Source organism: Purpureocillium takamizusanense, chromosome 4, assembly GCF_022605165.1.
Source record: "Purpureocillium takamizusanense chromosome 4, complete sequence".
Classification (NCBI taxonomy): domain Eukaryota; kingdom Fungi; phylum Ascomycota; class Sordariomycetes; order Hypocreales; family Ophiocordycipitaceae; genus Purpureocillium; species Purpureocillium takamizusanense.
The window spans coordinates 662,437-685,379 of record NC_063071.1 but is presented as its reverse complement, the minus strand read 5'-3'; the positions used below and the strand labels follow the sequence as shown (position 1 = coordinate 685,379).

The 22,943-nt window shown below is 54.8% G+C and overlaps 6 protein-coding genes and 1 non-coding gene across 9 annotated transcripts; 3 read left to right on the top strand and 4 right to left on the bottom strand.

The window, feature by feature from the left end:
* Positions 1–220: 220 nt before the first annotated feature.
* Positions 221–2,529, bottom strand: JDV02_004859 (uncharacterized protein; the record flags this gene model as incomplete). 3 transcript variants are annotated; one of them, XM_047986103.1, is made up of 6 exons in its annotated part: positions 2,198–2,529; positions 1,371–2,060; positions 1,215–1,293; positions 926–1,161; positions 524–831; positions 221–456 (listed from the first exon to the last, which is right to left on the bottom strand). In XM_047986103.1, the coding sequence occupies exons 1-6, from the start codon at positions 2,311–2,313 to the stop codon at positions 404–406; spliced, it is 1,482 nt and encodes a 493-aa protein (XP_047842083.1). In that variant the 5' UTR covers positions 2,314–2,529. The 3 variants fall into 3 exon arrangements, with proteins under 3 accessions (XP_047842083.1, XP_047842085.1, XP_047842084.1); XM_047986105.1 differs by having other exon boundaries at positions 221–831; XM_047986104.1 differs by having other exon boundaries at positions 404–456; positions 1,371–2,529.
* A 283-nt stretch (positions 2,530–2,812) lies between these two features.
* JDV02_004858 (uncharacterized protein) lies at positions 2,813–3,914 on the top strand (the record flags this gene model as incomplete). Its single annotated transcript, XM_047986102.1, has 2 exons — positions 2,813–2,980; positions 3,042–3,914. Exons 1-2 carry the CDS (start codon positions 2,948–2,950, stop codon positions 3,912–3,914), a joined length of 906 nt encoding a protein of 301 aa, XP_047842082.1. The 5' UTR covers positions 2,813–2,947.
* A 499-nt stretch (positions 3,915–4,413) lies between these two features.
* Positions 4,414–6,289, top strand: JDV02_004857 (uncharacterized protein; the record flags this gene model as incomplete). The annotated part of the gene is made up of 4 exons (XM_047986101.1): positions 4,414–4,822; positions 4,903–5,658; positions 5,729–5,810; positions 5,917–6,289. 4 exons carry the CDS (start codon positions 4,414–4,416, stop codon positions 6,287–6,289), a joined length of 1,620 nt encoding a protein of 539 aa, XP_047842081.1.
* Positions 6,290–6,487: 198 nt separating this feature from the next.
* Positions 6,488–6,578, bottom strand: JDV02_004856. The gene has a single exon. It is a non-coding gene; the product is annotated as a tRNA-Glu (tRNA).
* A 967-nt stretch (positions 6,579–7,545) lies between these two features.
* ubc7 (E2 ubiquitin-conjugating enzyme) lies at positions 7,546–8,229 on the top strand. Its single transcript, XM_047986100.1, has 2 exons — positions 7,546–7,857; positions 7,940–8,229. The coding sequence occupies exons 1-2, from the start codon at positions 7,611–7,613 to the stop codon at positions 8,191–8,193; spliced, it is 501 nt and encodes a 166-aa protein (XP_047842080.1). The 5' UTR covers positions 7,546–7,610; the 3' UTR covers positions 8,194–8,229.
* A 115-nt stretch (positions 8,230–8,344) lies between these two features.
* Positions 8,345–11,186, bottom strand: SWA2 (auxilin-like clathrin-binding protein required for normal clathrin function). The gene is made up of 2 exons (XM_047986099.1): positions 8,613–11,186; positions 8,345–8,541 (listed from the first exon to the last, which is right to left on the bottom strand). Exons 1-2 carry the CDS (start codon positions 11,166–11,168, stop codon positions 8,440–8,442), a joined length of 2,658 nt encoding a protein of 885 aa, XP_047842079.1. The 5' UTR covers positions 11,169–11,186; the 3' UTR covers positions 8,345–8,439.
* A 4,537-nt stretch (positions 11,187–15,723) lies between these two features.
* Positions 15,724–16,475, bottom strand: JDV02_004853 (uncharacterized protein; the record flags this gene model as incomplete). Its single annotated transcript, XM_047986098.1, has 2 exons — positions 15,724–15,771; positions 15,852–16,475. The coding sequence occupies 2 exons, from the start codon at positions 16,473–16,475 to the stop codon at positions 15,724–15,726; spliced, it is 672 nt and encodes a 223-aa protein (XP_047842078.1).
* Positions 16,476–22,943: the final 6,468 nt, after the last annotated feature.

Sequence of the window (22,943 nt, the reverse complement as noted above, 5' to 3'; positions counted from 1 at the left end):
TCGAGCCCGAACAGCCGGGGTTCCGTCCCTGCGGCGACGCCGGTGATGCCGGCGGAGTGGCGTGTGTTTAGGTACGCATGGGCGGAAAAATGATTTCGATTCGTCAATGTTCGTGACCTGCAACGTCGGAGAACTACATAGCAGGTGTTGATTTCTTATAATAAACAAAGGAACTGATCTTTATGTATATGCGAAAATAGCTCCGCTCTTGTAGCTATGCGCCTCTGCGATGCCCTCATCCTCGCATTTACACGCACACACGCCTCCCGGGGGGTGCGAGCTTGACCTGGAACAAAATTGCAAGAGGAATGGCCATTGCCATGCTCTAATATACATTTATTATACAGTTTACTCATCGGCCGCTCGACTCCCAGAGTATAGATTGAAAAACGAGACTGCTTAATTACCTAGTTTCACTATACTTTTGAAAGCGGTCAATCTCGTCGATATACCGCCCTAGGTCGAGAGGGTTAGCACTCGCACAACGGGCAATAGCATGAGGCCGCCCGGTCCTGAAACGTACCAGCAGCCGCCCACCGCTTGCCGATTAACAAGAGAACGTCTCGTAGGGGCTTGATTGACGGCCCCATCTCCATGCGATCCGACTCGGTCAAGTCACGGAGATATACCATGGCCGCCTTGTACAGCGGATGAGCGATGAACACCGACAAGGACTCAGTCCTCACCACAGACGGGCTGGAAAGGAGGCGTGAGGCGCCGTGCACGAGTTCCTCGACCACAGTCTTGAGCATATTCACCGAGGCCCTGTTGCAGAACTCGCTATCTGGCTGCACGACGCGCGATCCAAACTCCAGAATCTCCATCACCGCACTGAGGTGCAAGACAAAATACTCCGATTAGCACGGCGGTGGTACAGTGAAATGAGGGGAAGAAGCTTCGGTTGCCGACAGGGACTGGAGCTCACCTCCGGCAGACGGCCATGGCACTGGACAAAATGGCGTTCTCCGCGGGGTCTCCGTCTGAAAACGTCTGCATGAACGCCGTGGCCGTCTTGATGATCTGGAACGCCTCTGCGGTGTTGAACTCGTGATGCGGCGTCGTCTCGTGGATGTGGGCGAGCACCTGCTCGAGGAGCCGCGATGCGTGGGCGAGCCTGGTAAAGGAGTCTATTTGCGATGGGGTTGTGTGGACGTTGAGCCCCTGCGTCCTGGTTAGCCCCTGGCTTGACCGGAAGGTTTGATGCCTACACGTACAAAGGTGTGCTCGTCCACTTCAAGGGATGATGGTTTCGGTGGGGGGCATGAGCCTCTGCCGCTTAGGAGGGTGGCATATCTGTCACGGCTCTGAGCATCAATCACGACGTCGGTTCGAGGTCACAGCTCGATGGGGACTCCGGCCATATAGCCTACCTGTTGGCGATGACAACGCCACGCCACGCTTGCTGGGCAGAGGCAGCGTGCCCCGCGGGCTGAGGCGTGTTTTGCCGCCGGCGGCCCGACGACGCTGCATCCGCGCCGAGGCATACCGCCACCCGGACATTGGCCCCCGTGGAAACGTACGCCGCGGGGGACAGGCCGTGTCCCATCTCAAAGACGGAGAGGAGGAGCCTGCTCTGCAGTATCTCGACCAAGGAGGGGGAGTTGTCGTCGTCAACGTCGTCGTCCTGCAGTGCCTCGAGCATCCCGACAAAGCTCTTGAGCAGCGCGTACAGAGCCTTCGTCCGCGCAGTAACTTCTGGTCTCTCCCGCTGCTGCTGCTGCTGCTGCTCTCGTCGTTCCCCGTCTACGGGCAGGGTTTCAGCGCAGACAAGGTACATACTGAGCGTGAGCAGGCCAAAGCTCGCACGCATCGGCTGCGTCCGGCAGGCGGACAGCTGTCCTAGGTACGCATCCTCCGCCACGACGGGCAACCAGGGGTGGACGGTGCGGAAGTACGCCTGGGCGGCGGCGAGAACGCGCGGCGGGGGGCCGATGATGGCCGAGACTTGGCCCTCGAGGGTGTGGCCGATGTTTGCGAGGGTCAGGTCGAGCAGGTCGGGGACGGGCAGCGGACGGGGGCCCACGGCGTCGGGTCCCGCGTAGCAGCAGCTCCGGTTCAGTCTGATGATGCAAAAGGGTGTGTGCCCCCATCGCGCTCAGTTTCTGGCTGTGTATGTGGGGGCGCGTGTAGTTTTGATGGGCTTGGCTTCGTCCATCCATGACTTGCTCGCCAGCAGACGTGTATCGGTTGCACTCACCTCCGGCATAGGGAACACACGGGCAGAAGCCGATCGCACTTTCGCTTCTGCGTCTTGCACCGCAGACAGGCCTGGGCCATGGCCGTGGGCATGATGGCGGGTACTACCACCGTCATCGCTCACCCCGGGGATGCCGATGCCGATGCCGATGTGACATGCAAGTGCGGACGCTGTGCGGACGGGACCTCCCTCAGTGTGACGATGTCTGGATCCTAGTTTCGTGATAGACGAGTAATGAATTGCCTTGCCTTGTGGATGACCGGATCATCTGGGAGCTTGAAAAAAAGGAAAGCCTGGGCATGAATGGGGTGACTGACTGTTTCGTCCGAGGCGGGCCATGGCTGATGAATCGAGGCATGTAGTTGAACGGGGTCCGGCATGTCCTGATTGGGTTTGGCGTCCGCGCCCGCGTCCGCGCCCGCACTTACACCAGGCCGGGCCAGGGTCCAATATACCATCTAACTACGGCCGGGTCCGCAGGGGCCAGCAGTACGCAAGGGCCCCAATTATTGACTGTTGTTTGGATGAATAATGTGGTATTCCTCGAACCTTGTAGTGGTATACGTTTGCCTTGTGTGTCGGTGACGGAGACTTATATATATATATATCGCGGTTCATTCACAGTCTACGAACATGAAGTAAATCTGGTCCAACGCGATTACTCTCATCTTCAACTTTACCTTGTTGATCGAAAGACAGAACCCAAGTTCATAATTTGTTCTTCATTATTCAGCACATTGAACCGTCATCATGGGCTCCATTCGCAACGTTGCCATCGCAGGGGTACGGCACGCTGCTCTTCGCCTGTCCAAATCGGCATCCAACTAACACCATACATGTATAGGCCTCCGGAGACTTGGGCGCTCCGATTCTCAAAGAAATCATAGAGTCCAACCTATTCAACGTGACAGTTCTCACCCGATCCTCCTCCAACGCCGAGTTCCCCCCGTCGGTCAGGGTCCTCCGCGTCGACTACTCCTCCATTCCCGACCTAACCACCGCCCTCGCCGGCCAGGACGCCGTCGTCTCGGCCCTAACCACCGCCGCCATGGACCTCCAGCTCGGCCTCATCGAGGCCTCCATCGCCGCCGGCGTCAAGCGCTTCATCCCCTCCGAGTTCGGCTCCGACTGCGGCAACCCAAACGCCTCCCAGCTGCCCGTCTACCGGTCCAAAATCGCCATCCACGAGGCCCTGCGGGAGCACGCGCGGGCCCATCCCGACTCCTTCACGTACACGCTGGTCCGCAACGGCGTGTTCCTCGACTGGGCCATGAGGCGTAACTTGATCTTCGACTTCGCGTCCGAGAAGCCGGCGTTTTACGACGGCGGCGATAGGCCGTTTAGCGCGACGACGCTGGCGTCGGTCGGGCGGGCCGTCGTGGGCGTCCTGCGGCACGTCGACGAGACGCGCAACCGCGTCATCTTTGTGCACGATATGGTTGTCACGCAGCGCAAGATACTGGCCGTAGCGCGAGCCATCGCTCCGCACAGGAGGTGGGATCCGGTGACGGTCAAGACGACGGACTCGGAGGCCGCGTCGCGCAAGAAGTACGACAACGGCGAGTTTGACATGATGTCGTCCATGGGGTTCCTCATGCGGGCCGTTTTCGGGGAGGGATATGGCGGTGAGTTTAAGCATGTCGACAATGAGCTGCTGGGCGTCGCAGGCAAGACCGACGCCGAGCTGGAGGGCCTGGTGCGAGATGCGCTGGCTTGATGGCCACGGGGGATGCTCTCTGACGACTCTGGGCTCAAGACAAATAGTCCCAATTAGAAGAATACGCATAGCATGACTATCGCCTCTCTTTTTTGCGCGCTCCACCGCTGTCGCGACTCCTGTCTAGGCGGTATACTTCGTACTAACTAGAGCGGCGCCACGCCCTCGCGAATATCGGTAACTCCAAGACCAAGACAGAAGCTGCCGCTTTGTGCTACGTGATGATGTTTGCCTGATTCGAAACCATTTTCCTTCCCAGCCACCATCAGCCCGGCGCCAATGTTTTAGAAGGCGCTATTGGAACCGTGTTGGCGCACCTTTGCGTAGGACATGTGCAACTGTTGACGAGATGCCTTGAGGGACTCATGACAACAGTCTTCGTCATCCTATATTTTTGTTATTCTATACTCAGCAGGAGAAAATTCGGTAACGAAAGCGGAAATCCCTTAAAATATCCTCGACAGTCTCAACTGCGCAGCCAAGTCGCCCTATCGTCTCCATGCCAATCACTTCAGCGGCCTGCTACGTCGGGCTACTCCTCATTTCAAGCCTCATCTTGTCGAGAGTCTACCGCCTGCACAGAGCCTCACTACCATTAAAGTGCCTGCAGCCGGTCACGAGCCGTAACGCCGCATGCTTCCCCGGCCCGCGACAGTTCCCCGTCGTCGGGCGCGTGCACGACCTACCGCGCGAGTCATCCTGGCTCAAGTTCAAAGAATGGGCCGACGAGCACGGCCCCATATACGAGACGTCCATGATGGGGCAGCGCTTCGTCACCGTGTCGGACGAGGGCATCGCGACAGACCTGCTCGTCAAGATGGGAAACCACTTCAGCGGGCAGCCGCAGTTACGCGCGCTTATAGACCACAAGAAGGGCCCGACGTACCTGGCGCTGCAGGACCGCAATGGTGGGTTAGAGCCGACACTACTTCCTCAAGCATTATTGTACGATTCGTAGGACAAGGAGCTGATGGGAGACTCGGCATAGAGACGTGGAAGGCGCAGAGAAAGTGGGTTCACGCCGCCATGACCGTGGCGACGCAAAACGGGTTTTACGGCCATGTCGAGGACGAGGTGAAGCGGTTCCTGGTCACGCTGCTCGTCGACCCGGACAGGTTCCACGGCAACATCCGCGAGACGACGGGCCGCATCATGGCACAGCTGACATGGGGCGACGCCTCGCTCGGCCCGCGGTATGGCGACGAGGCGCTCGCGGCGCTGCGGCAGATGTCGACCAACGGGCCTCTGGTCAACACGATCACGCCGCTGTGGCACCTCGCCGACCTGGTCGGGTACAACCCCTGGCGGCAGGATGAGCTCGCGCGCGAGGGACGGATGAAGGCGTGGTGGACTAACAGCCTGCGCGCGGCGAAGCGGCGGTTCGGCGAGGGCACGCGTCCGGGAGACACGTGGGCAGCACGGTACTGTGAGCAGCAGCTGCGCGGCGGGGGCGAGGGGACGAGTCCGCAGAAGGAGAAGCAGGGGGTCGAGGACGAGGAGGACGAAGAGTTTGCGGCGTGCATGCTGGGATTCCTGTGCATGGTGGGCGTGGTGACTGTGGCCGGGCCGATGCAGTACTTTGTCATGGCCATGATGACGCACAGAGAGTGGCTGGCCAGGGTGCAGGACGAGGCTGACCGTGTCTGCGGCGCGAGGATGCCGAACATGAGCGACTATACAGAGCTGCCGACGGTACGGGCTTGCGTCAATGAGACGCTGCGGTGGAGGCCGACTGTTCCTCTTGGTAAGATGTGAAGCTGCGTTTCGCACTACGAAGCAGGTTGATAGAGACAATGATGGCTGACGGCGAGAAGGCGTGCCTCACGAGTGCGAGACGCCAACCGAGTACCGCGGCATTCCCATCCAGAAGGGCGACATCATCCTCGCCCTCGAGTGGTAAGCCTTCAAGACTCCTCCAAGATGCTATCCAGAGAACAACGAAGAGCTTACCGCTCTGCCAAGGGCCCTCAACCGCGCGCCCTCCATCTTCCCAGGCGCCGAGCCATACCGCCCAGAGCGATGGCTCGAAACCCCAGTGGCCGACGGCGCACGCGGAGCCCCTGGCGCGGTACCCGAGCCTGCGCGAGGGCAAGGCCATGCACACGTTTGGCTGGGGCCGGCGGGCCTGTCTCGGCACCGCGCTCGTCGACCACGAGATGCTCGTCTTTGCGGCGGCCCTGTGCTGGGCGTTTGACCTGTTGCCCAGGAGGTGTCCGCTGACGGGCGAGGAGGTGCCCGTGGACACGCGGGCGACCGACTCGCACGTCATCCTCGAACCGACGCCGTTTGCCGTGGACATTCGGCCGCGGAGCGAGGAGAGGGCGGCGCAGGTCCTGGAGGCGTACGCGCGTGTAAGTGGGAGGATGAGGTTGTAGCGAAGCAAAAGCTGGGCTACGTTATATGCGGTTTACCCAAGGGTCATTAGAAGAGAGATGGGGGAATGAAGCAAGAGAAGCAGCCAACCACGGTGGATCTAAGAGCACGAGAATAAATGAAGCAGGCAAAAAAATGAAGTGAAGATAGCAACGATGTCCCCCACGGCAAAGGAAGATAGTGCAAAAAAAGAAGATGATCTCCGATGCGGGGAATCGAACCCCGATCCTTGCGGTGCTTACAGCCGTTAAGCTTGAAAGCGCAATATCATAGCCACTAGACCACACCGGATTGTGGGTCGCCAACCATGTCTTCGGAATGAACCGTGCAGGTGGATTGAGATGGGGAGCTGTTAATTTTCATTATCAAGGCCGCTCTCTGAGGGGTCGGTCAGCTTGGCAAAGGTGCCCTACCAGGGACGCGGTGACTCAACGCCCACCCGACAGCGAGACGCCGAGTGCATGAGGCGAGAGGCGGCACGCATGCATTGCAGTCGCGACGCAAGTGTCACAGGGCGGCGCGCATGACGTGAGGTCGACAGGGTGACATGTTCGTTTGTCTGTCCCTTTGGCCACGGACTGTTCCTCAGAAGGCCTTTGTCTCTCTGCCCTAGCCAGCCAGTTGGCTTGCTTGCCGGCCCTGCGGCATCAGACACCCGTCAGCAACAAAAGCAGACGTCACCTCTCGCATCACATGTTCGCGGTGAACGAACCCAACAATATGCGCACCTTTGTCCGAATACCGTCTCGTATTCGTATGCGCGGCATCTGCATACGGTACGGTGCCTTGCGCACCATGCATGGTTCTCCGAGATGGATGATCAAAGCCAAGTTCGCCCAGGGTCGTGCGACAGTGATGCCGGCCGCCCAGGCTCGGGGCTGTAGGTCGATCCTTTCAGGCGGGCGAGTCGGACACTCCAGCGGCCCGACACCAACAGAGGTACAGGGCCAGGCGTGGTACCATGTACGGATAGCGGACGAGGCGACCAACGCAGGCAGTGGAGGTAGGTGGACGCTCCCGGGCCCCCGCTGCATCCATCCATCCCCCACCACGGTCAGCGACGCCCTCGGCGCAAGCCACCATCCCCGCCATCGGCGTCCCGCGCCTCATCAACCTACCTACGTCCGTCCCAACCTACATCTACAAGACCCTCCACCACTTCCTGCGACGTCGCTTCTTCGCCCTCTTCTTCCCACTCCCTCCCCCTCGCCGGCCGGGATCCTCTCTACTTTCCTCCCCCGGCTACGCTCGCGACAAAAAGCGAACAGCGAAAACAGCGAGACGCACGCAGCCACCCACCACGCGCCCACAACCGCCGCCGCCATGGCCCAGTCCACCGCCCACCGCCGCCTCCTCCAAGAGTACCGCGCCCTCACCAACAACCCGCCCGACGGCATCACCGCCGGCCCCGTCTCCGAGGACGACCTGCTCCACTGGGAGTGCCTCATCCAGGGCCCCGAGGGGACCCCCTTTGAGGGCGGCGTCTTCCCCGCCGAGCTGCGCTTCCCCAAGGACTACCCCCTTGCGCCCCCGTCCATGAAGTTTCTCGCCGACATGTGGCATCCGAATGGTGAGAGCCCCCCAGACATAAGCACACGCAACAGCCGCGGATGAACGTTCAAACACATAGCAGCCGCTAACACTCCGCGCAGTCTACCCCAGCGGCCTCGTCTGCATCTCCATCCTCCACCCGCCCGGCGACGACCCCAACCACTACGAGCACGCCTCGGAGCGCTGGTCCCCCATCCAGTCCGTCGAGAAGATTCTCATCTCCGTCATGAGCATGCTCGCCGAGCCCAACGACGAGAGCCCCGCCAACGTCGAGGCCGCCAAGATGTGGCGCGAGCGCCGCGCCGACTACGAGGACAAGGTCCGCGCCGGCGTCCGCCGCATGCTCGGCTTATAGTAGGGAGAGGGGACGGGAGAGGGGGGGGGGCTCTGTGTCGCGAGGCCCCAGGGGTTGTTTTTATCATCTATTTCCGGCTGGTGGAGTGTGATGGACGGTCATTCGGTGGTTGGACTACGTACGTCTTTATGAGATATCTTTGGCATGGCATGGCGTGGTGTTCAATGGCAGCTCTTCATCTCTTTCTACGTCTCCGACTGTCCAATGCGTGGCTTCTATGGGAATCAAACGCCGCTCGATTCCATGCTAGAGGCCGTTGTCGGCCTTGAACTTATCCCAGCTCTCGTTCAACGTGCTAAACACCAACCCGGCAATCAGTCGCACCTCGGTGCTTGCGTCCTGCGGCAGCTGCGAGGCGTCAGTTGTCAGTGTCGGTTTCTCCCCGCCATGCCAACTCGCCGGGGGTGTCTCCCACGTACCTTGTCTGGATGCGTCTTGGCAATGGCCTTCATGTACACAATCTTGACCTTGTTGGCCATGACGAGCTCATGCATCCCGACGCTCTTCCACCCAGACCCTTCCCACAGCACCTTGTCCATGCTGGCCAGCAGGGCCCGGAGGTTGTCCCGCTTCCCGTCTCGCCAGGCCGAGACCCTACCGTCGACCGCTTCCGATAGCGCAAACTTCTCATCGTCCTCCCTCGCCGCCGCCTGGTTCGCCTCACGCAGTCGCGTGACGGCCTCGGAGCTCTTTTGCGGCGCCAGGCTCGCCGTGGCCGACGGCTTCGGCCTCGGCATGGCCGCCGGCCTGGCTGCCGGTTTGGGATTGGGCGCGAGCGCATTCTGGCAGCGCTGTCGACCCTTGACGGCCGTCGCCCCGCCGACGCCGGCCTCGACGCATTGCTGCCACACGGCCCCGGCGTCTGCCCACTTCTCCATTTGCTCCAGCGCTTCGGCCTTGCGACTCAACGCCTTGCCGTAGAGTTCTTTCATGTCCCTCTGCTCGTCCTGCCCGCTCTCCCCCTTTACAGCGACGCTCTCACCCTGTCCATTACTGGGCCCGATGATTTTGAGGGCTTCGTCGGCGTCAGACACGGCCTGCTTCGGCTCGCCGGTCTTTAGTGCGGTCAGGGCCCGGTTCGTCAGGAGCACCACCATCAACGGATGCGCACCGGGGATCGCGTTCATAGATGATGAATAAGACGAGTGAGCCATCGCAAAGTCTCCGCGCTTGAAGTGGGCTGTTCCTTCAAGCCTGTGCTTGGTGGAACTCTGGAGCGCAGACGGATCCATTGGGGGAACTTGGCGCGCAGGTCGCGGCGTCGCATGCCGCGGAGGTGTCGGGGCGGCCTGCGCGCGCCTTGCAGGTGGCGGCGTATTCCGCTGTGCTGGGCGATGGGGAATGGCCTGGGCCTTGGGTGCTTGCGTGTTGAAGAGAAGGTCGGGTTCCGGCTCCTGCTTGGGTTGCTCGGCCGGCGACGCCGTCTTCTTTCTCCTATTTGCGCTTACATAGCTGGAGAAGTTGTCGTCGTCGGCAGCGAGCCTGTTGAGGCGTGACCGGGCGTCGGATGGCGCCGGTGATGCGCTCTGCTGCTGCCACCGCGGGACTGGGCTGCCTCTGCTTTGTGTTCCGGAGGACGGATTTGGAGACGCTCGACGTCCCGCTTCTGCGGCCATCCTTGGATCTGCTGCTTGCCTGCTGCTAGACCTGGCAGGGTTGGGTCGCCCGCCGGCCTCCAAAGCCATTGCTTCGTCTGTGGCCTGCGCAGCTGCTCTCCTCTCATCTTGAGCGCGGCTTTGCTGCAGTTGGGCGTCGCGCATCCACTTGGGCTGGCTCGGGTCACCTTCCTGGTTGAAGTCGGCTACTGCCTTCTGCACCTTCTTCTGTCCCGTCTTCCACAGCGAGTTGGCGGTCTTGAACAAGCTGCTACCCACGGCGGCCGCCGATTTGGTAAAGTCGGCGTCACCCTTGTTGCCGGATCTCTGCTCCGTTTGCGCCGGAGCCCTACCTGACCCAGTGGATGAACTCCTGCCCTGTGCCTTTTCTTTCGCTTTGCGGTGTGCATCATCCAAGAGCCAGTTTGCCGCCGCCTGTACATTGAGGCCAGCCCCGCTCTCCGATAAACCCCGACGGGCATCTTCTGGGGAGAAACCATAGTCGACCAGTTGCGCTATAGCTCTGTCAAGTTCCTTGTTTGCTCCGGGCCGCGACTGCGGCGCCCGTCGCGGCGGCTGCGGAGCTTCGTCGGACGAGCTCGAGTCGTCATCCTCGATGGGCTTGCCAGGCTCGGCACGCACCGCAGCCTGCTGCTTCTTGCGCACCTCATCTACTGGCCTTCCAAGATCGCCAAGAAAGTCGTCATCGTCAAGCGCATTCGTCGACGTCGCTGCTGGGGCTCCGCCAGCTGGTTTCAACTCGTTGAGACCAAACGGATCGTCGTCGTCAACGGGGAAGTCCCCAGATGAGCCGGCGGTTGGGCCCCAAGCTGTCGGTTTGCTCAAGTCTAGGCCAGTGCCGTTCGCCGGAATCGAGCCTTTCGACTCGGGGGGCGGATAATGGCTGGAATTGTCAACCGCGGTGTCCTTGTTAAACGCAGCGAAGAGGTCGTCATCGTCGCGCTTGGCTCCGTTAGAAGGCGCGGGCGGCTGCAGGCCCGGACTCGGCGTGAACGCTCGCGATCCCAGCGCATCCCACTGCTGGCCGCTGCCAAACTGTGCCTCGGTCTGCCTTCGCTGTTCCTCGACCTTTCTCCTTTTCTCGGCTTCGAGCTGTGCTTGTCGCTCCGCGAGGGTCAGGTTCTGGTTCGACTTTGCCGAGCCAAAGCTCATCAGATTGCTAAAGCTATCTTGTGCCGGCTTTGGCGGCGCGGCCTTGGGCAGCGAGCCCGTCGATGCGTTTGCGGACGCCGGCGTGCTTCGTCCAGAGCTGAACGGCGAGGGGGTCGGTCGCAGCGAGGAGAAGGAGGGGTTCATGGGAGGCGGCTTGGGCTGGCTGGTAGTGGTCTTGGACCAATCGAGCCCCGAGAGGTCGTCCATCGTCGAAAAAGTCGTTTCCGCCGATAATCATCAAACATTCGCGAACGTCGTCAGGTCATGTCATGGTCGGTAGCTCCTTTGGTACATGTTCATGCGTTGCGTGGTCGGTATGGCGAGGCGTTGACGATTGAGGCTGGTACATGTGGCTGGTGCAAACGAATATGTGGCGTCACCTTACTCCACCTTCTAGCTCATCGCGAGCTCCATAAGAAGGTCTGCAACTAAACGAGCAAGTGCTTGAATTGTTCGGAGTCACACGGTCTGCATGTTTGACAGTGCCTTTTAAATTGAGTCAGAAGCTGTCTTTCCGCCTTTTAGAATCCCTCATCGGCAGCAATCAGTCGTCACTTAGGCCCTGCTCGGCAAGCCTCTATTAGCATAACAGAGGCCTCAAAAGTGGGTTTTTGAGGACGCAGATAAAATGAAAAATGCCTCTTATCCTCTTCCGGCAATAGAAAATTGGGCCAGACGAAGGGAACGGCAGGGGTCTTGAGTTATGCAGACGTCGCGATATATCTTCTGCCGCCATACCCAAAAGGACGCATTTTCTTGGCATCTATGCCTCTTTAAGCCATGAGGTGATCATCATAGCGCTGTGAAGAAACCAGCGCTTCGAAGGTGCGGTTTCTTAACTGACCCTTCGTGATGACCCTAATTATACGCGTTTTGTATATATATAAGAGAGTGGCCTCGACGGCTCGAATCGTCCTGCCTGCCGCGCTATGACTGCATATAAAGATGTCTTTCCAACTATAGCAACTACGGCAACGGAAATTTTTATTCCTTCGCTAACGGCTTGCGTTAAATGCTGCTATCGTGGCCTCGGTCGGTGGCCTCGGTCGGTGGCCTCGTTGAGGCGCCCGCGACTAGAATACTGCCGTAGCCGGTCTCAATACGGAAGGTGGTGAGGAAAAGCATGCATAACGCGTTGACAGGGGTCAAAAACGGTACTTTGACCCCCTAGCCACTTCTTATGCAGGCGGCCGAAGTCACTCTCTAGACCCCAAGGTGATGCTAACAGAGGCAGCCGAGCAGGGCCTTTTAGTTCCATCTATACGAGTGTGATCATAGACACATCCCGCATAGAAGGGCGGTAATAAGCCTAAGATGGAAGTGGGTAAATAATACCGTTACTATAAATTTTAATAACTTTAAGTCTATAGAACTAATTTCCCTATATTCTCTCGTCGTCTATATATTAATGATAGTGCCGATTATAGTATAATTAATTAGAGTAAGTATAATAGGGTATTAAGGTCGGAAGGCTAACGCACGTAACACCCCCGCATAGAGGGCTACTAGAGCCCGTTTCTTAAGCGTTATTAAAGCTTAGATCTCTAAGCTTTAGTCTTATAGTTAACGACCCACTAAAATATATCCCCTCTAGCTCTAAGATCCTTCGTGCCCTTACCTAGCTACGTACGCAGTTAAGCGTAGCTGTTATAGTGGGATTAAGCGTCTATAATAACTATAGTCTTAATAAGTGCTCTAAAGCTACGAACGAAAATAAAAGGCTAGATTATATAAAACCTGCTATTAAGCGCTTTTAAGACCCTCTAGGTATAATAGATAGCCCGATTATTATATATATCTCTAGCTATAGAAATATAAGCATTAGCTTAATACTTATATTATTAGCTATTTTATTATGCCGTAATAGCTCTTAACTTATAATTTAAGAAGATAAGAGTTATTAATTATATTATATAGATCGTAGGATTTTAAGCCTAGAGGAATAGCTAGGTATAAGATATATAGTAACTAAGTCTTAATAATTAGTAATTATTAAGTTCTCTCTATAATATAATCTTAATAAGCTATATCTCCTACCTTCAAAGGCACTAGCTATTATAAGGCGCCGCAAAAGGCGGGAACCTTAATTGCATAAGGAACTAATTATGCTATCCTCAACCCGTATATAGGTGCCTCAGGCAGGCCTCAGACAGGCCGTACAGGCGCCGCGTGACCTATTGGGTCTCTAGAAGGCGTAATGAAATAACTAACCAACTAACCAACCATGAGGTCCACTGAGATAGATGTGTGGCAAGCTCAATCTGAGGTCCGAGTACAATTCGAGGAGCGCTGCTCGGTGAGCAATGAGTAATGATCATTTTCAGCAGCGCCTCGCACCACGATTAGGTGAGCACGACACGCGCTTTGATCTCGCTACCTTACCCTTCGTGTACAGTATAGCTCTCAGGCCTGTCGTGGCGTCCTAATCCGAAACGCACCCGCATGCACCCTCAGTTCCACCGCCAATGCCATTTACCAAGCACGCAGTATGTTTCCCTGTCTCACAATCGTAATCTGCGCAATCAGAGTCCTTTTTACACTTTGTCCCTGGCGGTGCGGGATTGCCGAGAGGGTCCTCGCACAAATTCAGCCAAGCCGCTATGGCTCCGTTGGTAGGATCAACTGCGATGTAGTCCGAATAGTTGCCATGAAGAAGTGAGCCCCACTTGACGCAAGACCCTGACGTCCCTACACCGCTGGCAATTTTTCCCTGTGGAATCCATGCTGGACTATTGGGATAGTTGTTGAGCCACACGTATACTGAGCTGTCAATGGCGCTTGTCCAGACATAGTCGGCCTTTCCGTCACTATAGGAGCCTGGTATAAGCGCCGAAAAAACAAACACCGTATATATCGAATTACACAAACACTTACTGGTTTATATCATAGAAGGATATTTCGTCGGGTCGTTGGGAAATGCCGGATGCATCTGCTTGAGGCAAAGGCGCCCAATGTGGTCCCTCACCGTCACGCTTAAATACGTTCCGATAAATGGTCGTCCCACCCTTGTGGTTCAGGTAGATGTAGTCGTCACGCTGAATTATAGGAGTCAAAACCGCACGAATGGAGCAAATTGTGCCTGGTAGACTCACCCCATCGCCGTCGATGTCAGCAAATCTGACATTGCGGCCAGGTCCAAGACCTGACGCAATCGAGCCGATCGGCTTCCAGTGCCAATTATACGGCTCGGATGCACGATCCTCACCCTCGTTGAGAAAGGCTGTCAGCTCGCCGGACTTCGGATTCAGCACCAGGTAGTCGTCCTTCCCGTCTCTGTGGGTGGTGTCAGCAGATGCACTGCATATTGCGGACGACAAATAACGAACCCATCGATGTCTCCAAACTGGACTTGTGAAGCCGGCGCAGCACCAGAGGCGACAGGCTTGCCGCCATTTCTAGGTACCCATAGCCAACCCAAAGTGTCTGTTGGGTCATACCCGGCATTTTCGCTTTGCGTTGTTAGAGTTGTTTATACGGGCAAAGAGAAACCTGAGAAACCTACTACACTGTTGGAGCTCCGGTTGCGGGATCGAGCCAAATATAACTGTCTACCTAAAGCCAGCATATCAGGACTCCAATCCAAAGCAGAGAAATGTGGTATACTCACTCCATCACCGTATAAATCGGCGAAGTGGATGCTGTCCACTAACAGGCTGGTATCTCCGTGTCCGCGATTATACCAGAGATGTATACCCCCATCTTCATCTATGAAGGCATAGTCATCTCTGCCGTCCCTATTGTCGCCCTTAGGTGTTAGCATAGGCTTTACCGAACTTGACGATCTCAGGGTCAAGGAGATATACCCGTCGAGGTCGGCAAGCCTGATCGAGCTTGGGTTCTGTGAGATACCATCGGCAAGCGTCTTAGCCGGACCTTGATTTATGTAGAGCGGTACTCCTTCTTTCTGTGTAGGCTGATTTAGAAAGCCTGTAAGGCCGCCCGTTTCATCCCATATGAGGTAATCTGACAGAGAGTTAGAGTTCGGGCAAACTTGACAACGACATATTCTCGAAGCTTACCATCGCGGCCGTCTCCATTCATCTTCATATAAGCGTTAGCTGTGACCACTTCGCATTCGCCGCGGAACTTACGTCGGCAAAGACAAGCTTCGTGATATCCGGCGCGGCGCCTGTTGCTATGCCTCCTTCTGCGAGGAAAAGCACGTCTTGGCCCCCCACAGTGCCGGTATTCATATGATGTTTCAAGGCACCCCCTTCGCCAATATAAACGTAGTCTGCACGCCCATCGCCGTTGATATCCGGGAAACGCAGGGTCTCCCAGTTCGCATGGGGAACTCCGGTAGCTATTTCCCCCCCTTCCACAAATTTCCAACCGTTAACCCATGTTTCGTCTGGGCCGTAGTTCCACCATATTTTGACAGCCCCATTGTTGGGATTTACCACCATATAGTCTTCCAACTGTATATACTGCATCAGTGGTGCAACGAGGCAATTTTCTCGGCTTATTGGCTTACCCCGTCCCCGTTCATATCCTATACTTAGATATCAGCACCAAAGACGGCTTATAGATCTGGTGTGCACATACCGCAATGAAAACCGATTTGGCCGGGCCTGCGCCACTGCCAATGATACTATTGTTTGCCCCAGCGGGTGACCACGGCTCGGGAAGATTGTTCAACCAACAACGTATTTCTCCACTCTGTGGATCCAGCCAGACGTAATCTTCAAGGAGTCTCAGCATTTCGTCGAAATACCATGATACAGGAAATCGTATAGCGACTTACCGGCCTTACCGTCGCCGTTCATATCGTGTAGCCTTGCATCGTAATTTCGTCAGTCATAAACTCTTGCTAGGGGCGGAGGTTAGGTCAGATAAATTTCACAGTACGGACCTGACATAATGGGGATCAAGATGCAATCCATCTGCTACCTTTCCAGCTTCCGTCCAATACTTCTGGTATTTCCAGTCGCCATTATGCCCAATCCCGAGGGCAATCTGGCCAGTTGCACGAAAACTAGGTTTCCCTATGCAGGTTCCGTGGGTGTTGCCGTTACCCCGTCGAAAAGCGTCGCGAATGAAATCTTTGGAGGTCTTCTGCACAGGACTCTTTCCCCAGTCCGGAGGGGGAATATTTTTGTCCAGTCCTCCATTTTCGTTGATGCCACCTTGCCGGTCGGGGTCTTTTCCTGCGGGATCTTGGATCCAGTCCCTGGGAATTTGGGTAATGAAGTCGTACCAATAATCACCCAAAACCCGGTAGCCTTCATTGGTAGGGTGGATACAATCTTGCAACATGTTCTTTTCAAAGGTCGTGAAGTCCACCGCCAGGACATGATGGCCGGCATCTCGCCGTTCCTTGGCTATGCCTGGAATAAGACTTTGGTACTGTTGTGTAGCGCCGGACTGGTTTGGATCACACGTGTTGACGATCATGGCAACAAGGATTGTGGCATCGGGACATTCCTTGATCATCTGATTGACAAGCTTACCGAGACGGTCCGCCGCAGCTTGGGGGTCATTACCCTCGGTAGATATGGCGTGATTTGGATTCATGTCGTTGGTGCCGGTATGCACAAGTATAATGTTTGGTCGTTGCTTTAAGGATGGTCCAACATGATCTGCTATGTACTGTATGGTTTTCCCTGACCATGCAGCCTGCACATGTAATGTCAGCGACCGCTGGCATTTCTTGTTTGATAAAGATTGGGAAACTGGAGTCACCTACAAAATAACCGTCATCCATGGTACCAGCCGATTCTGTTCCGGCGAACACTACTCTGTCATCTGAGCCTTGTTAACCTACGGCGTCCTTGGAAAGGAGTGTTCAGTGTCTCACTAAACATGTCATTGCGGAGCTTGAGTCGGTAGCCATTTCCGTCTCCTCCATTCTTCTCACTCAGAAAGCCTACCGTGATAGAATCACCAACACACAGAATTCGCAGTTCTGTGCCGATCTTCACGGCTGTGCCGGGCTTGGTTCCTTTGAAATGTAAAGCATTTTGTGTTGGCGGTTTGTATGGGCATTCCTGGAGCTTAAATTCCTCAGGAATAGCAGGCAAGCCATGTGCTAATTCGTTTTGATTCATCATTTCGTACAAAACCATATTTGCAATCATCTGGTGAAGAAGAATCTGAGGATGGAATACGCGTCCATATCTGGACGACGTTAGAAGGAAGCAACCGACGTTGGGAGCCCATCAGCTCACCCATCAGGAAGAAAGCTGGGCACTTGAACTTCGGGAAGTTCGAAGTTGGCCACGGGCTTTAGTGGCGTTATTCCTGACGTTGCCAACGTTGTGTTTCCTTGCTGGTGGCTGAATTGAGCATCTGGATCCATCAAAAGCGTTAACTGGGCTAGTATCTCTTGTTGACCATTGAAAGTTCCATTGAGTGGATCGTCGTTGCTCCGTTTCCACGGTGTGCTTCCCAAAGGATCCCACGTGTTAAGTTCATAAAACATCAGCTCCGGCCTAGAGACCTGTCAATTTGACGATTTCTTTCGCCGATAAGTCTAGTGTCATGCATCTGAACCAACCTTGTGTTACTCTCAGTCGTTGACTCGTCGACGCCCGCTTCACATATTCTGCCAGCAAACTCCCCAACGTAGGAGTCATAGTTGACGAACTGTACGTTAGGGCCAGCTCGACGTACAGCATCTCCCTGCAACCGGTTAGGTTCACGCCGACGTGAGCATGAAGCAGGTTCCTACTAATTTCACGTTGACTGCGTCGACGAGTTCATTCATCGCCTTTCGATGCTGCGTAGTGAGCTTTTGAGCAGGTTGGAAAATGTTGTAAGATTTCTAATTCGTAGTCAATTTCTCATTCAGCATCTGCGGCCTTTTTAGCTTACATATATCCATGTCGACCACGACACATTATCGCACTCGCTCGACATAGTCTCAGCAAAGAATTTGGAGTATCTGCCGGTCTTCTTAGTGTAATCCAGGTACAGCTTGCTTGGATGGCTTCTACCCTGTGTAATATATGACGCCACTAGCATGCACCAGTCAGAACTACGAAGAAAGGATCCACAGTTGGCATGCTCACTCTTTGCCAAGCTTGCTTTTAGCAGCCCTCAAGACCGTGTCCAGGCTGCTGCTAAAGGAAGGGCTATCGATGAGGGCTCTTGTGCGGGAAAGCTGACCCTCACAGCCACGCCCAAGAGCGTCCCAGTCAAAGTCTGTCGCCCAGTCAAAGTTTTTGTCGAATGCTGCTGCTTTGGCGACAGCAACCTGTTCAGAATTGACAACACCCCACTGGAAGATGCATTGATTCAAAATGTTGAGAAGCTCAACATCGTTGCCCCCTCGAGAGCGGGTTAGCACCTTACCAATGACATTTGGTGATGAGCACGTGCTTGACATACCAGCTGAAAGAAGAATAACTTGTTGATTAGAGTCAATTCGGGTTATCTGCCTTTCAACAACGTCCTTCGTGACCGCACCAGAGCAGGACTCGAACTGAAACTTTCGTTTGGACTTGTCTCCGAGCCTATCGTCCTCATTGACGAGGTATGGATATGCCTGATTGTAGCGGCCACATGCCCAGTCTATTCACTTCAACTTAGATGTTGTCGCATTGCAGACTAGGACTGTACCTACCACTGTGAGGATCAAGGGCGTTTAGTATTGTTCCAAGCCGATCACCTGCTCCGATTCCCGCCGAGTAGGAGTCGCCGATAGCAGCGAGGCGTGTGATGAAGGACAGATCCGATGGATCTAATGAATTGTCATCCCTCCCCAGTAGAAAATTTACTGGGACGGTCGAATTCCTTGGAAAGTTTTGGAAGGCTGGAAAAGATACCACTATTCCGGAAATGTGCAGGATGGAAAGCCAGCACCATAGAAAACGACGCGTAGCGAACAAAGACATCGTTCTTCAGAGTGTGCTTGGCACACGATTGACAGTAAACCTAGGCAAAGGGGACGACGGTGAGGAACCCAGAGAAAAGAAAGCCGGCCACGATGCAAGTCTTAAGTGTGGCTACAAAGGCACCACAAGCTTCGGCAGAGAAGGACCTCCGACCACATTGCATTTTGAACTGAGCCTTGGAAAGGGACAGTACGACTTGCTTCAGTGAGATTTTCATGCTTGCTTCTCAGCCTCCCATCTTCAACCGCTATCTTGTTTGCAAACAAGTGCACCTGGGTGCCTGACATCGTTCACTTGGCTTCGGTATTTCCAAATTTGGTACAACGAAACATTGGGGGCCAGTCTCAACGCTCATGCAAGTGGTAGAATAGGCTCCATGAGGAAGTTGACCCGGCGCATGTCAGCCTTGTTGGGCTCGGAACCTCTTGATACCCTCGCTAAGTGGATATACATAGAATTATTCATGCATGTTGGTTGTGTGAGTTGGACGACTGTGCCTCCCTCGGATAAGGCATGTGGTTGGCCTGCTTGTCAGAGTTGCACCTGAAATGGGCAGCCACGCACGACAGTGGAGTATGGGGTCCTTCACTTTCTATCCGGGTTTATGCCAATAGATGAAGTAGATTTACATGAGTAGAGTCGGACCTTTTGGCGTGTTTGAGCCTATTGCTCTGCCACACTACGCTCTTACGCGAGCCCGCGTGGAACTTATGTATATGGGGACACTGAACAGCAATTTTCGCAAGGAAAACAGCGCCGCCGCCGTCAGCTGCGGTTTTCAGGATTCGTTACTTAATGTCACATTTGGTGAGAGAAACCACAATCTTTTACGAATTGTGTTGTAGAGCAAATGCTGATATCAATAGCGAACAAGATCAATTGCTGGAAATTCACTCGTTTCGCCATGAGAACCCCCTCAACTCGAGGATTGGCTGCGTATTTGCTCCTGATTACTTGCATATTCAGCTCCTTGCTGCATGCCGCGTTCGACCTCACCGATGAGCGTCCTGGCGAGGGTTCATTAGGCATAAGTCTTGACTATGCTTTGGCGACTCAAGGGCCAGGAGTTGTCGCGAGACCCAACATACGCAAGAGGACGTTCCCCATTACAGTCTTTTCCAGTTACATCAAGTTCAAAGAAGACCTCAGCAGAATCACCGACGGCCAGCTAGTCCAAATGGCGCTCGACGGGTACGAAGAAATGAGACGCAACGCCGAACAATATAATGCAGACCCCAACAGAGACCTCCCTGGAGTAATGACACTCCTGGCGTACGGCAATGAAATCATACTAGGTTCTTCGCAAAAGGGTAGCACATCGTTTACCTACGACTATGGAAGAAATCCTGTCCGTACGAGCTTACAAGAATGCATGGGTACGACGAGGCATAGGACCGGTGGCAAATGCGGCGAACAGCTCGTGGCTCATATGTACTACCGTGTTAATCCGGAGGGCCAGCTTGGAGCCATCCCTCTGTCAGACAGAAACGCCAGGGCAATCACCGTAGGAGTTCAGGGCACTCTCCGTGCTATTAACCCCTGCGGATACGAGGTTAGTACGTCGAGGTTTTACCTTCCAAGCCAAAGGTTAGAAGTACTGATGACATATAGTACGATCTCGGGTGTAAGACATTTGTTTCGCACCAGAACTTGAACTACCTTAGCAAGAATACTCCACCGGAAACTTATGATCTAAGTAGCTTAGCGGGCGGTGTGGTGGAGAAAAAGCAGCTGAGCGTCTGTCACCACATTGATGTCTAGTAGTCTTGGGCTACTTCGCGTCGGTACCGTGCGCTCAGTCCCAATACTAAGACTACCTCATGTGATGCAGTCACAAATCAGCGGTAACCCAAGTCAGAGACTACCTGTCATTTCTAGCAAATAAACGCCTTACGCTATCTTTATTTGTTCGTAAAATTGTAGACCTGCCTTGGCGCATAAGGTTGCGACGTCACATGATTCACGTCGCCAACCCAAGCCCAAATAATATTCCTTCAGAGACAATGTCAGGCAGGTCATACGAGGTGTGGCATCCCGATACTCATCCAGCCATGCTCCGATTGCTTCAACAACAGCTTCTGGTGCCCATTCATTGCCCTCATACGTTTCGAGGTCCACGGAAATGGTCACAGATTGTACGTTTCGCGGCAGGCCATCTTTCAGCTGCCTTGGCTCATCTGGTGAGAATCCGAGGAGAAGAGCGTATGGGGCCTCAAAGACTCGTAGATTGTTAAAACTCCCGAGGGCGTCTAGTGAACCATGAATGGTCAATGGAGGAAGATAGCAATCGGGACCGCCTTCTGCAACCACTGCCCGAGCACCGAGTTTTAGTTCTGTTAGAGTGTGGCGCACATGCGACAAGGCAGAACAGAGCTGGTCGAGGTCGATTGTTTTCGTGTTGATAGATTGATCGCCCGCGTTTTCATCCCAAAGCCATTCCCATCGGAGAGACCGAAGAGCCTTGGTGTGTTTCAGTATGTGGGCTAGATGCGCCTCCCGAATTGTTGTCAAGTCTAGCGAGACAAGTTGGAGCAGGTCAGGTTCTTTGCCAGGCCAAGAGAAAGTGACAGGGTTGTTGATTGAGATGGAAAGATGCTGTAACGATGGCAGGTAAAAAAGCGGTAGCACATCGTCGGTGTTGTGCAATATTGGACTAAAGCATTCGTCACATGCGGTGACGAATGAGACTTGTTGAAGCTGCCGGAATCGACATTCGCCTGTTGCCCTAGTTTCCGAGCTTGCCCAAAGGGCATAGCGGAGCATCATGCCGAGAAGTTTGCTTTCTTTGGCAAAGTTTCTGCAAATGTCCAAAGTCCGAAGGTTCAAGAGATTTGACAGCAAAAGTGTAACAAAGGCGTCCATGGTGCCATTTCGCATCTCGTGTAACCATAGTGCTTTGTCGGCAAACATCTCCGAGTCTTGGACAGCCGCCTCGAATATTTCCATATCTGCGTGGTCGACTTTAATCTTGGGAGGAAGTTGCCCGGCGAAGTCATCTTGATAAAAGTCTGTGTTCCCATCGAGGACGAGGGTAGAGACGTAAGAAGCAAGTTTTGGCCGGGTCAGGATGCTGCGCAATAGCCGGGCCATAGGCGGTGTCGAAGAGTTATCCCATCTCATCTCAATTTTTGAATAGAGGCATCGCTCCGCGACAGCACGAAATTTCTGGGAGACGACGCATAGCGACCGAAGCTGCTGAGAAGCAAGTCGCTCAAAGATTGGGTGCAGAAGCTCAGGTGGGAGACCAGAAATCGAGAACATAATCAGAAACTGAAGCGGCTCAGGGCCTGTCCTACCACTGGGTCGTTTTCTTAAGACAGGCCTCGTGTAAGGAATCGGAAACGATTAAACATCGAGCGGTACGGGAAGAAACAACGGCAATGATTACTGGGCTTCGGATGCTAGGGTCTACTAAAGAGTAATGCTATTCGTAAAGGAAGAAAACTCTCAGCATCCAGGTATTCCACCATTTTCTCGGTCCGCGCCCTACCCCCAGATCGCGCTAGCCATTTTTAGTGCGCAGGCATGGGATGACCCAGGCGCGCCGCAACGCATGCTGACATCTCGTACGAGAGCTACGTGATCACTCTAACATGCTACCCTATAGCTAACCCTCCGATCAAAACAATCGAGTCGCTCGAGGCATCTGAGAGTCTATACGTGGCTAATGGTGCTCCATCTAATGGTTCGTAAGGCATCTCCTCGGATTATTTGGGTCTTGTCATGGGTTGCAAGGATACGAGAAGCTGCTGCGCGTCGACTCCACGCACACGACGTACTCGTGCAATTTGGAAGTGAGGATGAAATGAGAATACAGTTGCGGAATAGCCCGAGTCTGCCCCCGCTGATCTACCAACATGTGGAGAGCATCCATCCCCTGGTGCTTGCGCAGCACAGCACAACACGTAATAAAAGCGCACCAGACAAAGGCGGGCAAGTCGGGCTTGGGGGCTGTGTCACGTAATGTCTCATCCTCGTGATGATCGAAATGTATGCCGACCGCCCGTGACGTCGGTGGACGTTGATGCATCTGAATGTAGCAAGATCCTGGCGTCTGGAAGGAGCTTCGCCGCCTGCCGCCCGGTGCGTCATGCCCAGGGTCCATTCTCCACGAGGCGTCTGCAAGCCACATTTCTGCGACAGAAGG

What these genes read in the sequence shown, in the direction of transcription:
- ubc7 (XM_047986100.1), top strand. Translation starts at nt 7,611, where the DNA reads ATGGCCCAGTCCACCGCCCACCGCCGCCTCCTCCAAGAGTACCGCGCC. An exon ending in CGACATGTGGCATCCGAATG is followed by an intron (nt 7,858 to 7,939) that starts GTGAGAGCCCCC and finishes CACTCCGCGCAG; the next exon opens with TCTACCCCAGCGGCCTCGTC.
- SWA2 (XM_047986099.1), bottom strand. Translation starts at nt 11,168, where the DNA reads ATGGACGACCTCTCGGGGCTCGATTGGTCCAAGACCACTACCAGCCAG. An exon ending in CCAAGACGCATCCAGACAAG is followed by an intron (nt 8,542 to 8,612) that starts GTACGTGGGAGA and finishes GACGCCTCGCAG; the next exon opens with CTGCCGCAGGACGCAAGCAC.